At 37.7% G+C, this 13,004-nt stretch overlaps 1 protein-coding gene across 3 annotated transcripts in view; it reads right to left on the bottom strand.

Annotated features, from left to right (window-relative positions):
* The window catches only part of Kcnq5 (potassium voltage-gated channel subfamily Q member 5), a 613,681-nt gene that overhangs the window by 25,092 nt on the left and 575,585 nt on the right, over positions 1 to 13,004 (bottom strand). For all 3 annotated transcript variants that reach the window (XM_008856328.3, XM_017795162.2, XM_029557802.1), the window contains one exon: positions 6,374 to 6,482. In XM_008856328.3, coding sequence (XP_008854550.1) covers positions 6,374 to 6,482 — 109 coding nt within the window. The remainder of the gene's footprint in view (positions 1 to 6,373; positions 6,483 to 13,004) is intronic.

Below are 13,004 nucleotides of genomic sequence, written 5' to 3'. Positions count from 1 at the left end.
TGTCCATCATGGAATATAGTCTCCATGGTGAGAATGGCATGTGAATATTAAGAGAAGTTAGGGACATAATAATCAATAGCTCCTCTTGGATTTCTTTTCAAAATAGTGAGCATCCACATTGGGTTGTTTTAGTTGTCTCTATAAGAAAAATAGTTTGCATAGTGTCCTCATTCAGATTTTTGCTTTATGGTGCTAGGGATCAATACGAGGGCCTTACACGTGCCTGGGCAGGCACTCTGTCATTGAGCTAATTGTATGAGAGGACACATTTTCAGCATATATACAACACATTTATGGAAGAATAATTGTCATTGAAGATCTCATTAAGAGTTGTCTTCATCCTAGACATAGTAATTCTATGAAATCCACACTGATAAGGAGCACAAAAACATCACACTGCATTGTTCAAGGAGCAAAACACTTTTATCAAGTGTCTGATTCTTTAAAAAATACTCAGATGTTGCCTTGCTGTACATATCTGAGAATTTTCTAGTCATCTCAGAACAGAAAAACAAGTTGGACAACTCTTTTGAAATTTTATTTTTGAACATTGTATTTATTATTTTTATTTTATGTATATAAGTGCACCCATGTTGTGCAATGCTCATGCAAGTCAGAAGAGGGAGTTGTATTCCCTGGAGCTGGAGTTATGAATGGTTGTTAGCCTCCATGTGGGTGCTGGGATCCAAACCAAGGTCCTCTGTAAGAGCAGCCAGTGCTCTTAACTGCTGAGCCATCTCTCCGGCCCTGCAATTTTATTTTTTAAAATATTTTTATTTACCTTTTTCTATGTATAAGTGTTTTTCCCGAAAGTATGTAAGTGTACCACATGCATGCAGTGCTCATGGATGCTAGAAGAGAGTAGTAGATCCCCTGGAATTGGTGTCATGAACAGCTGTGAGCTGCCATGTGGGTGCTGGGAACTGAGCCTAGGTCCTCTGCAAGAGCACTCAGTGCTCTTAACCTCTGAGTCATCTCTCTAGTCACTTATTTTGCATTTTAAAAATGTTTTCATTCTAGGACTTTAAAATAAATATTTAATTTTATTGATAAGGCTTTCAAATACTTGCTATTACAAATATAAAGCATACATTCATTTTGTGCGAATTTGCCAGTCATACTTTTTTTCATTATGTATTGTATATGAATTTATGTGTATATATATTTATGTATTTCATTATGTATTGTATATGAATTTATGTGTATATATATTTATGTATATGTATATGATGTATCTATGTGCAGGTATGTGCATGTGAGTGCGAGTTCCCAAAGAGGCTGGAAGAAGGTTTCATACCCCTGGAGCAGGAGTTACAGCTCTTGACATGGATGCTGGGAACTGAACTTTGTTCCTCTGCAAGAATAGTAAGCACTCTTAACTGTTAAGTCATTTCTCCAGCCCCCAGATTAATATTTCTACAGTGATTGCAATGCTAATATGTGAAATGTAACTATGACTTAATCTCTTCCATCAACTTCAGGCTGTTATGAGCAGTATAAGCTATATTTTTCAAAGAGTGACAGGAAGATCAGTGTCCTGCTATGAAATAGGAAAAAACAAGTGGGCATAATGCTCTACGGTTCACAAATTAATTTACTTCCCCACTAATTGAATATTTCTATTTAGAAATTAATTTCTGTGAATGGGTAAAAAAAATCTGTTTGAACTGAATCATTAACAAGATATAGATTATTTGCTAAAAGTAAGCACAATCTCTGGTCTCAGAGGTGAAAACGCTTTTCCAGAAAGTATGTGTGACTATCCATGAAATATTTAGAGAAAAGTCTGTGGTCGTCTTGGAGGAAATATACAAAACCATGGCTCCTTTTGAGTAAAGAGCATATTTTAAAAATAGTCTAAGAATAGTCATTGTTAACTATATAGTATACAAAGTGACGTCACAGGGCTAGCGATATGGCTCCGTGGCAGAGCGCTTGCCTAGCGTGTGCAAAACTCCAGATTTAATTCCCAGCACTCCAAAAAAAGCAGCGGTACCAACAGCTTTGACAAAGAAACAGTTAAAAAGCATCCACAGAAGGAACATTCTTTATTTAAGAAAAGTAATAGAATCTATACCACTGTCACATCTTGATTACTTCATTTCCTGAGAATTTGGCTGACATTTAATACCCATTAATAACTGAAGATAAGAATCAGTACCTTGCTGTTTGTGAATGTAGTAATATTATTTTCCATACTGTCACCTTTGTGGTAGAATACCTATTTTTATTCCATGTTTTAATTTTAACTTGGCTCTTAAAGAAAAACCACTATTGTAAGAGTTACTGGGATACAAAAGACATATTCATGTATTCAGATTAAATATTCTAGCAACTAAAAAGTAACAAGGAAAATGTCAGAGCAAAGTTGCTATTTTAGAGATGATTAATAGCTGGTTCACACTTGGAATCATTAAATACTATTGCAGTTAAGTTGCAAGAGGTGGGTCTATTCTGGCAAAAACTTCTCAGCCAACTGCTATTGAACATAGTTGTGTGGTTAAACTCCTCTTATGCATAAGATTTAGAGACTTGCACCTGCAAAGTTCTTTTCAGAATCAATTGTATTGGTTGGTCTTTGAATGACATATCTTCAAAACTTAAGTGCTATCATGACTGAAAGATTTCAAACTGTTATTAAATTCTTATTTTGCTTCTAGACTTTTATAGTATCTAATAATTTTAAATAGAACTTAGAAGTAATTTAAACAACACTGGGCAGGATCAGGATGCAGAGGAGAAAAAAATTGCCCTTGAGTGTCATCAAGAAGCATGCTGAATGCCTAAGAAATCCATAGAACAAAACAAAACAAAACGTAGACATCTGAACCATAAAGTTCAGTTAAAAACAAAGGCAGCGAGAATGGCTCATTGGGTAAGATTGCTTGCTGCCCAAGCATGAGGATCTGAGTTTGAGGATACGAAAAGGTTGGATGTGGCCCAGCCAGACTGTAACTCTCACAGTGGAGAGGTGGGGGTGGATGGAGACAGGAGCATCCCTAGGGTTTGTTGGCTAGCCAGTCTAAAATAAAATAATAATAATAATTTTTAAAAATGGAGAGCTTCAGGTTCAGTGAGAGACCCTGTCTCAAGGAAATGGGGTGGAAACTGATAGAGCAGAACACTTGATGTTCTTTTTTGGTCTTCACACATGGACAGGTACAGACACACACACACACACACACACGCACGCACGCACGCACGCACGCACGCACACACACACACACACACACACTCACATATGTAAAACGACCAAGTTAGACATGGTGGCAAATACCTGTAAGTTACATAGTAAGTTTGAGTATGTGACCAGCCTGGGCTACATGAGACCTTGCCTTACAAACTAAGCAAAACCAAATAAGCAAAATTCAAAAACAAACAAGATAGACAACAGTACAAAAAGGACCCAGAGAGAACTCTAAAGAATAAGAGAATTCTGTAAGACTTTATAAGAGTCAGCCAATTTCAAGAAGGGCAAAGTAAATCTTAAACTGTTGCTAAAGTGCAGAATAAACCTATTTCATTTTCTTTCTTGCAGCCCATGATCCTTTTATTATAGGTTGCCAAGCAAAAGAGGGAAGCTTCCGAAGGTCTTAGGAAATGACACAAACTGGGTTAAGTGTGACTTTTAAGGAAACCTAATCTGCTTCTACTAGATAAGATTTAATGTAGTTGTTGAAATTCAGATGAATTTATGGACTGAATTATCCCACCTTCATATGAGGGGCCTTTACTGGATGTAGTCTATGCAATGCATGTAAAAGAGCCTGAAAGCGACTTGTAGAGCAGTAATGTACAGTACAACCTCCTGTGATAACAGAAGACTACTTTTGTTCAATACGATGCCTGCGGCTACTGAGTACTTGAAATGTGGATTGCATGACTGAACAATTGAAATTTTAAGTTGTTTTCCTTTTTTTAAAAAAATTTATTATTTTTATTTTATGTGTATGAGTATATTGCCTGCATGTGTGTGGGTGCACCTGTGTTGTGCAATGCTGCAGAGGTCAGAAGAGGGCTTCGGATTCCCCAAGAACTGGAGTTGAGGATGGTTTGAAGCTGCCATGTGGGTGCTGGGAATCGAACCCTGGTTCTCTGCAAGAGCAGTCAGTGCTCTTAACCGCTGAGCCATCTCTTCAGCCCAACTTGTTTTCCTTTTTATTTAACTCAAATTTAAATAGCCTTTGGTGATGAGTGGCTACCATACTGCACGGTGTATTCCTAGACATTCTCCATCCCTTTAAGTGAAGGGATAACTGGTATAACTTCACTACATAGTCTTGGATTCCTGTGCAATATATGGAATATTTATGTATGCATGTCTATATAACACACACATCTTTATTTCTCACTATGTAGTCCAGGTTGACCTCAGACTCACAATCTTCCTGCCTCAGACTTCTGAGACCTGGGATTATAGACAGATGCTATCATGATTAGCTCAAATGCCACTTAAGCTTTCTAGGTTCCCCCAGCGATATATACTTGTATAATTGGTTGTTCCAACTGGTATCCATTGAGGAGGACTGGCAGTACTAACAAGAGTTACCATGAAAGAAGGGACATTATCTGAGATCATCCAGGCCAAAAAAGAGCCTCCCCTCCTGCAGGGTCATTAGTCTTTCTGGCACTTCCAGTTAGCTTACAGATACAGAGAGTTTAAGCATCTTCTGGAGTCTATACATTTTCACCATATCATGATTTTCTTTCCCCTGTAAACATTTACCAGAAACTTATTTTTGCTTGCCTAGTGACTCCCAAAGACAGCATAAAGCCATGCAAGCATCATGCTAAATGACCAACTCAAAATAGAACCAAATGATTAATTGCACTGATATTTGAGATTAGAACAAGCAACTGAATAACCATGTTGATTTGGATATTTTAAGCGTTCAGTGGCTTTTTGGCAAGGTGTAGACATTTCCAAAAAGATCAGAGGTTTTTTTTTTTTCCGTATTTTTGCAGTCCATTCACTCAATATACCTTGATAGATATAGATTCCCCCACAGGGATTCAACTGGGAGGGTTGAATAAACAGCGGTTCATTCAGTCTATATCCCGAAATTCTTTTGTATGTGTGTGAGGGGGAGGGACAGGCAAATAGGAGCTGCAGTTGCTTTGATGCCTCTCTTAGCTCTTTGTCATTGTAGGAGAAGAGTAAGATTCCCTGGGACAATTACTTTTCAGATAGGAACAAGTCACTGCAAGATATCATGGACTTCCCATGTTCAGAACTCCCCTCTCTTTAAAATAGCATAGAGGGGATGGAGAGAAAAAAAACTCATTCAATTTTATGTCTTACAGGGCTTATACTGAGTTCAATATTGTATAACTGTATTAACTCAACTGTGAACCTAGAACTTGCACCCACTGTGAAAAAGATGTACTCTTGCTCTGGACTGTGTTACTGAATATGTTAAAGTTGTAGTGAAATGCTTCTTCTAATCATGTAGTTATTAAAAATAAAAATGATTAAAAAATAATAATTCTTCAAAGCATAAAAATTTGCTCCTTAATAATTAGTAGATGTGAAAAACATTAACATTGAAATCTACCTGATGACTTTATATCCATGCTCAGATGCCAAGGAGCTCAGAAAGTAACTGACTGTGACTAGTAATAATCAGATATATAGAGATTAGAAACGCATGTGCAAACATCTTAATGTCAGTTGCATTAAAAATGAATTTTTCTGTATGAAATTGTGTATTTTAATAAGGAAATGTAGACCTTTTTAAAAGGTTAAAACTTCATTAATTTTATGTCTTATAGGGTTTATACTGAGTACAATATTGTATAACTGTAATAATTCAACTGTAAACCTAAAGATTACAACCAATTTTGAAAAGGATGCATCTTAGCTCAGAAACTTGTTATTGTATATGTCAATGCTGTTGTAATGAAATGCTTCTTCTAAGTATGTGGTTATTAAATAAATAATTAAAAAAGACTAGTCTTAAAAAAATAAAATACACAAAGGAAAAAAATAGCATGGAGTATTTTTTTCTTTGACACAAAACATGGAACATATTGGCATATCAAGGCATAAAATGATTTTTAAAAATTTAGTTGTATCTATAAACCAAATGTCCTTAAAGCAACAAATATACTCAACACGCCAGTTCTTGTGCAGGCTTTCTGGGGTGGTCTAGCTCTTCAAATTCCACCCACCTTTTCTAACATAGTTCATGTTGAATGAAGTACAGTTTTGTATTAAGAAGAAAAAATACTTCACAATTTAATAAGTATGCGGGTGAATAGAGATAGGGAAATTAGTTATTCCAGGAGACTTGCAGGTGAAAAATTAACTTAGCAACATAGTCACTGAAATAATCAGAGAAATGTCTGACTCATGTCCAGGGCTTTTACCAACCTGATAGCTCGAATGACAGTTTTAAGAGGTGGGGTGATGTCCTCCACAGACACATCACATTGGCATCCTTTATCATCATAGGCATCATCAGTGCCAAGGGCTGTGTCAGCTGCAAGAGAAAATACCATTTAACACAAGCAGCAGTGATTTAGAACATGCCAAGGAATTTATCTCACATAGGAAAAGAGGAGGTACTTAAAGACTAAGCACATAACCAGTGTACGAGGTATAAGGTCAGTCAACTGTGTTCCCTAATCTTAGCCTTTCTCCTTCTTCTACAACCTCATCTTATTTTTGTGACTTTACATGAATACTTTCCTGAGCTGTTTTCCACCAGGAAGATGGCAATGATTGATTTGTGTTGGTCCACCCATGCTCTCTGCCCAGGTCCTTGGAAACTAATAGCCATCATTTAAATGACAGATGTTTGAAGTTAAGGAAGCAGTCTTTGGACTCTTAATTTGCTGGTCTGTCTATACAAAACTCCTCATTAGCCCTATGCCCTGAAAAAGTGAGCCACACAGCTACCAGAGAAGGCTGGCTGTCTATTGCTTAGTGGATAGGCAATGGCAGCTTGTTAGAGCATTTATTGAAGATGGTACATTCAAAGCTAAGAGAATATTTGTTTGGATAGGAAAATCAGTTCTGCATAAATTAATGAAATTTACCTTTTGGTTAGATGTTACATTTACAAAAGGAACAGGGTTATAATAAATACCACATTATTGATACTTTATAAAACTCATGAAGAGTAAACTCATCTTTCCTTCTTTTTTCAGTAACAAAATGTTGAAAATACAGTAACATTTCTATGATGACAGAGATAGGGAAATTATAGATGATAGGCTAAACAAACATTGGCAGGTTTATATAAGGAATATAAAAAGCTGGTAAGTCAGGCATGGTGGCGTACACCTTTAATCCCACTACTTGGGAGGCAGAAGCAGGAAGATCTTTGTGAGTTCAAGGTCAGCCTTGTCAACGTAGTGGGTTGCAAGCCAGCTGGAGCTACAGGGAGACCCTAATCTCAAAAAAAGACCAACAAACGAACAAACAAATAGTTGGCAAGAATGATGTTGCAGACTAATAAACGGGAAAATGTCATATTGTTAAAGAAAAAATTATGAGACCAAGAATAATTTTATTCTTTCCCTGGCTATATTTTCTAAAATTTCTACAATGAATGCATGTAATGTTATCTTAGTAACAGAAAAGTAAATAAAGAAATAAAAATGTACTCATGAGAGATGGGTAATGTAGCCTGTTGGTCCAAGCTTCGTTGAATGTTGACACATACTATAGGACTTACATGACTGCACTCTTTAAAGGCTCAGCAGCCCCCTCAACATTGTCAAAGGGAAAGACTTTGCCATGGAACGTCCTGGTTGGACTCAGATCCAGAGGACTATTGGAACTTCATTCACTGAGACTGCATTTACACTGGGAATGTTAATGTGAGACAACATTTATGTTACTTTAAGTCACCCAATACGGGGTAGATTTTTATGACAGCCTAGGAATCAAATGCATTCGGAAACATTTTTCTTCATGGCTTCCAGTTCTTTAATCCAGGATAATAATGGTGATGATCATCATAGCAATAAGAGTTTTAGAGAACTCTAATTATGTGCCAAGAATGTTAACTAACTGCTACAAAATCCGATAGGGTGTGTACTATTATTACTTCTGGCTTTTCACAGTGTGGAGGTAAGGTCCAAAAGGCTATGAAACTTGTTCAGGGACACATGAAAAGTAAATGATAGAACCATAATATAAACCCATGCAGCTGGGACCCTGAGCTTCACCGCTAAGCCCTGCCAGCTCGCCCTTCTTGCCTCGCTTGACCTCTTGCTTCCCTTCTACATTACTTTTTCTTTCACATGACTGTGTGTACCTGGCATAGTGTGGACCCCACAGAATTGACTGAAGATTCAGTTTGGAGTGGTGTGGCAACCATGGGTGTGTGCTGAGCCAGCTCACACCCAAAAGGAGCCCTGGAAGTGTGTTTTTCCTGGAGCTTTTAGGAGTATGTGTGAGGGAAAGAGGAAGACAGGTAGACAAGAGATCATATACAGACTAGCTGGCTGACAGAGCCACGACCAACAGTTCTGTGAGTCCTATGAGATGTTCACATGATAGTTACCCAAAGAAAATAACAATATAATTTCCAGTATTTGAAGCATAGAATTCATTTGAGTATTTTATGCTGTCCTTCAAAGTAAGGCACGTGACTGCTTTCTTCATTGGAATTCTAGTGAAAGGTGTTTCTCATTTTACACCCCAGAAAATCATGAAATCCTGGAGAGGACACAGGAGGGCATACACTGCTACACCTATATTGATGACCTTTCTGCTGGAAAACAGCATAACCAACCCCAATACCATGGTGCAGGTCAAAGCAGATAAACAGCATAAGATACAGGTCCTTTATTAGTAAATAAAAGCTATGCTTTAGCCCATGTGGTTTGCCACAATAGGCACAGAAGTGAAGATAATGGAGCCAGTGCTCACATGGACTGCAGATGGAGCCAGATGACTATGTGACAGTTACCTCATAGGCTACTGCTGCCCCTCCTCATCCTCAGCCTGAACTGGAGCAAGACATGTGGTCTAGCCATCTTGTGGGGAAAAAGACTAAATTGAAAATGGGAGTCAGACATATGCCATATTATATTCAAATGTCTTATTTGACAATTTTATTTTACTTCTTTATAACTTGATCATTCATATATAAACTAAATATTCATTTTTATATTTAATTACATTTATTTATTTGTATGTGTGTATGTGTGTGTGTGTGTGTGTGTGTGTGTGTGTGTGTGTCTGCCACGTATGAGTGTGGAGGATAGCCTTCTGGTCTTCTCTTTCCACCATGTGGGTCTTGGTGATCAGACATATCAGTAAGTACCTGCTGAGTTGTCTTGTTGGTCCTCATTTCTACTTTTTTTTGGTACATTTGGTTAGAGCAAGTAAACGCCAAGCATATCTCTGCTGGCATATGGGGAGGCAGTGGCTGAATTAGGGGTGACTTTTGTCCTTATTTCAAAGCCATAAAAATATGGGCAGATACCATCTTTTTACTTCATTGATATCTTGAAATATCGTTTCTTTCCAGAAAAGTTAATAACACACTAAACCTCTTTCTTTTTATTCCCAAGGGCTTAGAACCTACTATGATGGCTGACAAGTGGGGTGGGGGCATAAATTTTCACTGGAGACTGGTCTGTGCTCTCCAGTCATGTCTAGCTATTTGTACTGACAATTTTGTAGAACAAAGTCTAGCCATAACAGGCAGAATGTCATTGGAATAAGGGCTCTCTAAGGCCTTTGCCCTTTGGGCATATCCTGTGTGTGGTCCATCGTTGGCAAAGGGGGGGAAAAAAGTGATATAAAATACTACTCTTTGTTTGCTTCTACCCTTTTCTGTTCTTTTTAAACTTATTCATTATTTTTATGTTATATGTATGAGTGTATTGCCTGTATGTAAGTGTACCCACATCATGCAATGCCTGCAGAGATCAAAAGAGGGCACTGGAGTCCCTGGGACTGGAGTTAGGACAGTTGTTAGCCACCATGTGGGTGATGGTATTGAACCTGGTCTTCTGCAAAAGCAGCCAATGCTCCTTTAAATGCTGAGCCATCTCTCCAGCCTTGTCTTTTGTTTTGTTTCATTTTCTCCCTGTAGCCCCAGCTGGCCTGGAACTTACTATGTAGATGAAGCTGACCTTGATTTTACAGAGATCCACCTGCCTTTGCTTCATGAGTGCTTGGATTAAAGGTGTGCTGCCTCACCACACCTGGCCTTTTCTGCTTTATTTATTTTATTTTAAATTTTATTTTATTTTATTTCACTGTTCTTGTTTTTTGAGACAGGGTTTCCCTATAGACCCAGCTGGCCTGAAATTTGCTATGTAGATTGGGCTGACCTTGATCTCACAGATAACTGCCTGCCTCTGCCTCCCACCTGGCTTCTGCTCTTTCTTTGTGGACCGGGGTTTTAAGCATGCTAGGTGATTATTCTACCACTGAACTGCACCCTAATCCCTGCCATTTGAAAAATATAAGATAAATATTTGAAAAGCCACTAATCACAATAGGTCCTTTTGCTGGGCATGGTAGCATACACCTCTAATCCCAGCACTCAGAGGCAGGCAGATCTCTGAGTTTGAGGCCAGCCTGATCTACATAGCAAGTTCCAGGCCAGACAATGAGATCCTGGAAAGAGAGAGAGAGAGAGAGAGAGAGAGAGAGAGAGAGAGAGAGACCTGAGGTTACCTACTGACTTCTATATGCACATGTGTCCTTTCCACACAACTGTACTCATGTTAATGAACACTCATGTGCGCGCGCACACACACACACACATTTTTTTAAATAAAAGACCTTTACATTAAAGACAAAATCAATAACCTTCCATCTTACTCCAATAATGTTTTCTTTGTGATATAAATAGAGGGTTGTAAAAACCTACTTTAATGTAATAAGTTTTATCATACTGATGTCTACTATAAATAGTTACAAAAAATTCAGTTCAACATTCTAGCTGGACGTGGTGGTGCACAACTTTCATCTCAGCACTTGGGAGGAAGAAGAAGGTGAATTTCTGTGCATTTAAGGTCAGTCTAGTTTACAGAGCGAGTTCCAGGTCAGCCAGAGCTACATAGTGAGACTGTCTCAAAAAACAAAAAACAACAAATAATTCAATATTCTAAAGTAAGAAGCTGTAAATTACTATTAACTACAGTATTTTATTATTAAGTTGTACTAGTAACCATGAAAAAGTTGAGCAGCACATAATGATATGAAAATATTTTAAAATGTGTGATTAAATTCTGATGTTATACCTGTGCTCAAAGTACAGAATGCCACACAGTGATGGTCAAAATAGTTAGCTAAAGGCAGAAGGGAGCAGGCTCATGCAAGAAAGAACTCTCGAAGCCAAGAAGAGGCAGAGCAGGGATTATAAATCTTAAAACCATAATTATATCATGCTAGGGGAAAAGTCAATAACCATAGTTACAAATCAGACCAGGAACAGTCAGTTAACAAAGAACTTTTCAATAATAAAAAGTTTCTAAGTTTCAGTTAGGAAAAACAAGCTTCTCAGAATTGCAGAAACAATGGGCTCCCCGGAGCTGCAGGTGCAGGTGGGGGAGAAGGTTCTCCATGCTGGATCTAAGTTTCCCAGAATTGTAGAAACAATGTTCTCCCTGAGATTGCAGGTGCAGCCTTTCAACCTGGCTGAGTGCAGTTAGTGAGAGCAGGAGGAGTAACTGGCCAGAAACACAGGGAGAGCAAAAGTCAGCTAGAACACAATGGAGTTAGTTTGGCCATTTCACTAATATGTAACTAAATATTTATGTTGATTATGGATCATGTACAATGGTATGTGAAAAAGAAAATAGGAGAGAATGTATGAAAATGAAATTAGCCAAACTTGAGAAGGAGATTCTAAATTACATGTATTATTTTTAAATTCTTTAACAAATCAAAGGATTTTTTTTCCACCGAAAATTTATTAAATCTTGGGGGGAAAAGGTGTTAGAAATTGAACCAAGGTACACCAAAACACCTCTAACCACTAATAAGATAAAAGCTTTGACATACAAAGTATTAAAAAAATAAAAAAAACAATAAAAATGAAAGAAAAAATTATTTTGAAAGTCCCCAAACTTAAGAGCAACTAGGATTGTGATACATTTCTTACAGTAAGATTGTGAGGGCTCAAAATCCATAATCTGTTTATGAAATGTGCAATGGCTCTTTCATCATGTGGGTATCATGCCGGGGAACAGCCACATTTGAGGATGGTGATAACTAATTCGTTACATTTTGTCATGAATTGCAATTTGTTTTCTAAAGGTTCATTCCTTTGCTGTTGGTAGGACCACAATTGCTCCTCCACCTACCATCATACCATAGCACCTTAAATATCAGCCTAAATGTAGAAGGATCATTTTAGATATAGGCTAAATATCTTTACAGGGCAATTCCTTTAATCCTAGTAGAGTTTAGAGCAACAACTTAGGCCCTGATGGAGTAGCACACCCTTGCTTCTCTATGTCCCTGATTCTTTTTCTCTGTCCTGTGCTAGATGCTGTTAAGCCACCAACAGTTTTCCTGGGTCCCACAGGCACTAATAGTGAACCTGGGAAATAGAAAATATATTTTCAGCCTAAACGTTTCTCCTTTCAACTTGATCTTATAGAGATCCACTGGGCTCTGCCGCCTGAGTGCTGGCATTAAAGGCATGCCCCACCATGCCCAGCTTTAACCTTATTTTTGATTGGCCATATAGTATTTGTATATTTTTGTGAGGTACAATATGGTACTTTTTATTTTTATTTTTAGTCAGAATCTTGTTATGTTGCCCTGTCTACTCTTGAGTTCTTGATCCTCCTGCCTCAGTCTCCAGTATTCTGGGCTTGTAGCTCTGCTCGACATTCAGCAGGATGTGCTGTTTGGATTCATGTATACATTGGATAATGATCACATAAGGGTGTTCAGAAACTGTGGTCATTCCCTTTGTTACTAGAAAGATTTGTTTTTTAAAAATTAGCTACTGTTATACTAAGTGAGTTAACACAATCTCAGAAAAAAAATCGACATATGTTCTCCCTCATATGTGGAT

Source organism: Nannospalax galili, unplaced genomic scaffold (assembly GCF_000622305.1).
Source record: "Nannospalax galili isolate Female #2095 unplaced genomic scaffold, S.galili_v1.0 scaffold206, whole genome shotgun sequence".
NCBI lineage: Eukaryota > Metazoa > Chordata > Mammalia > Rodentia > Spalacidae > Nannospalax > Nannospalax galili.
Note: the sequence above shows the minus strand (reverse complement) of the source record. Positions and strands in the feature narration are given on the sequence as shown.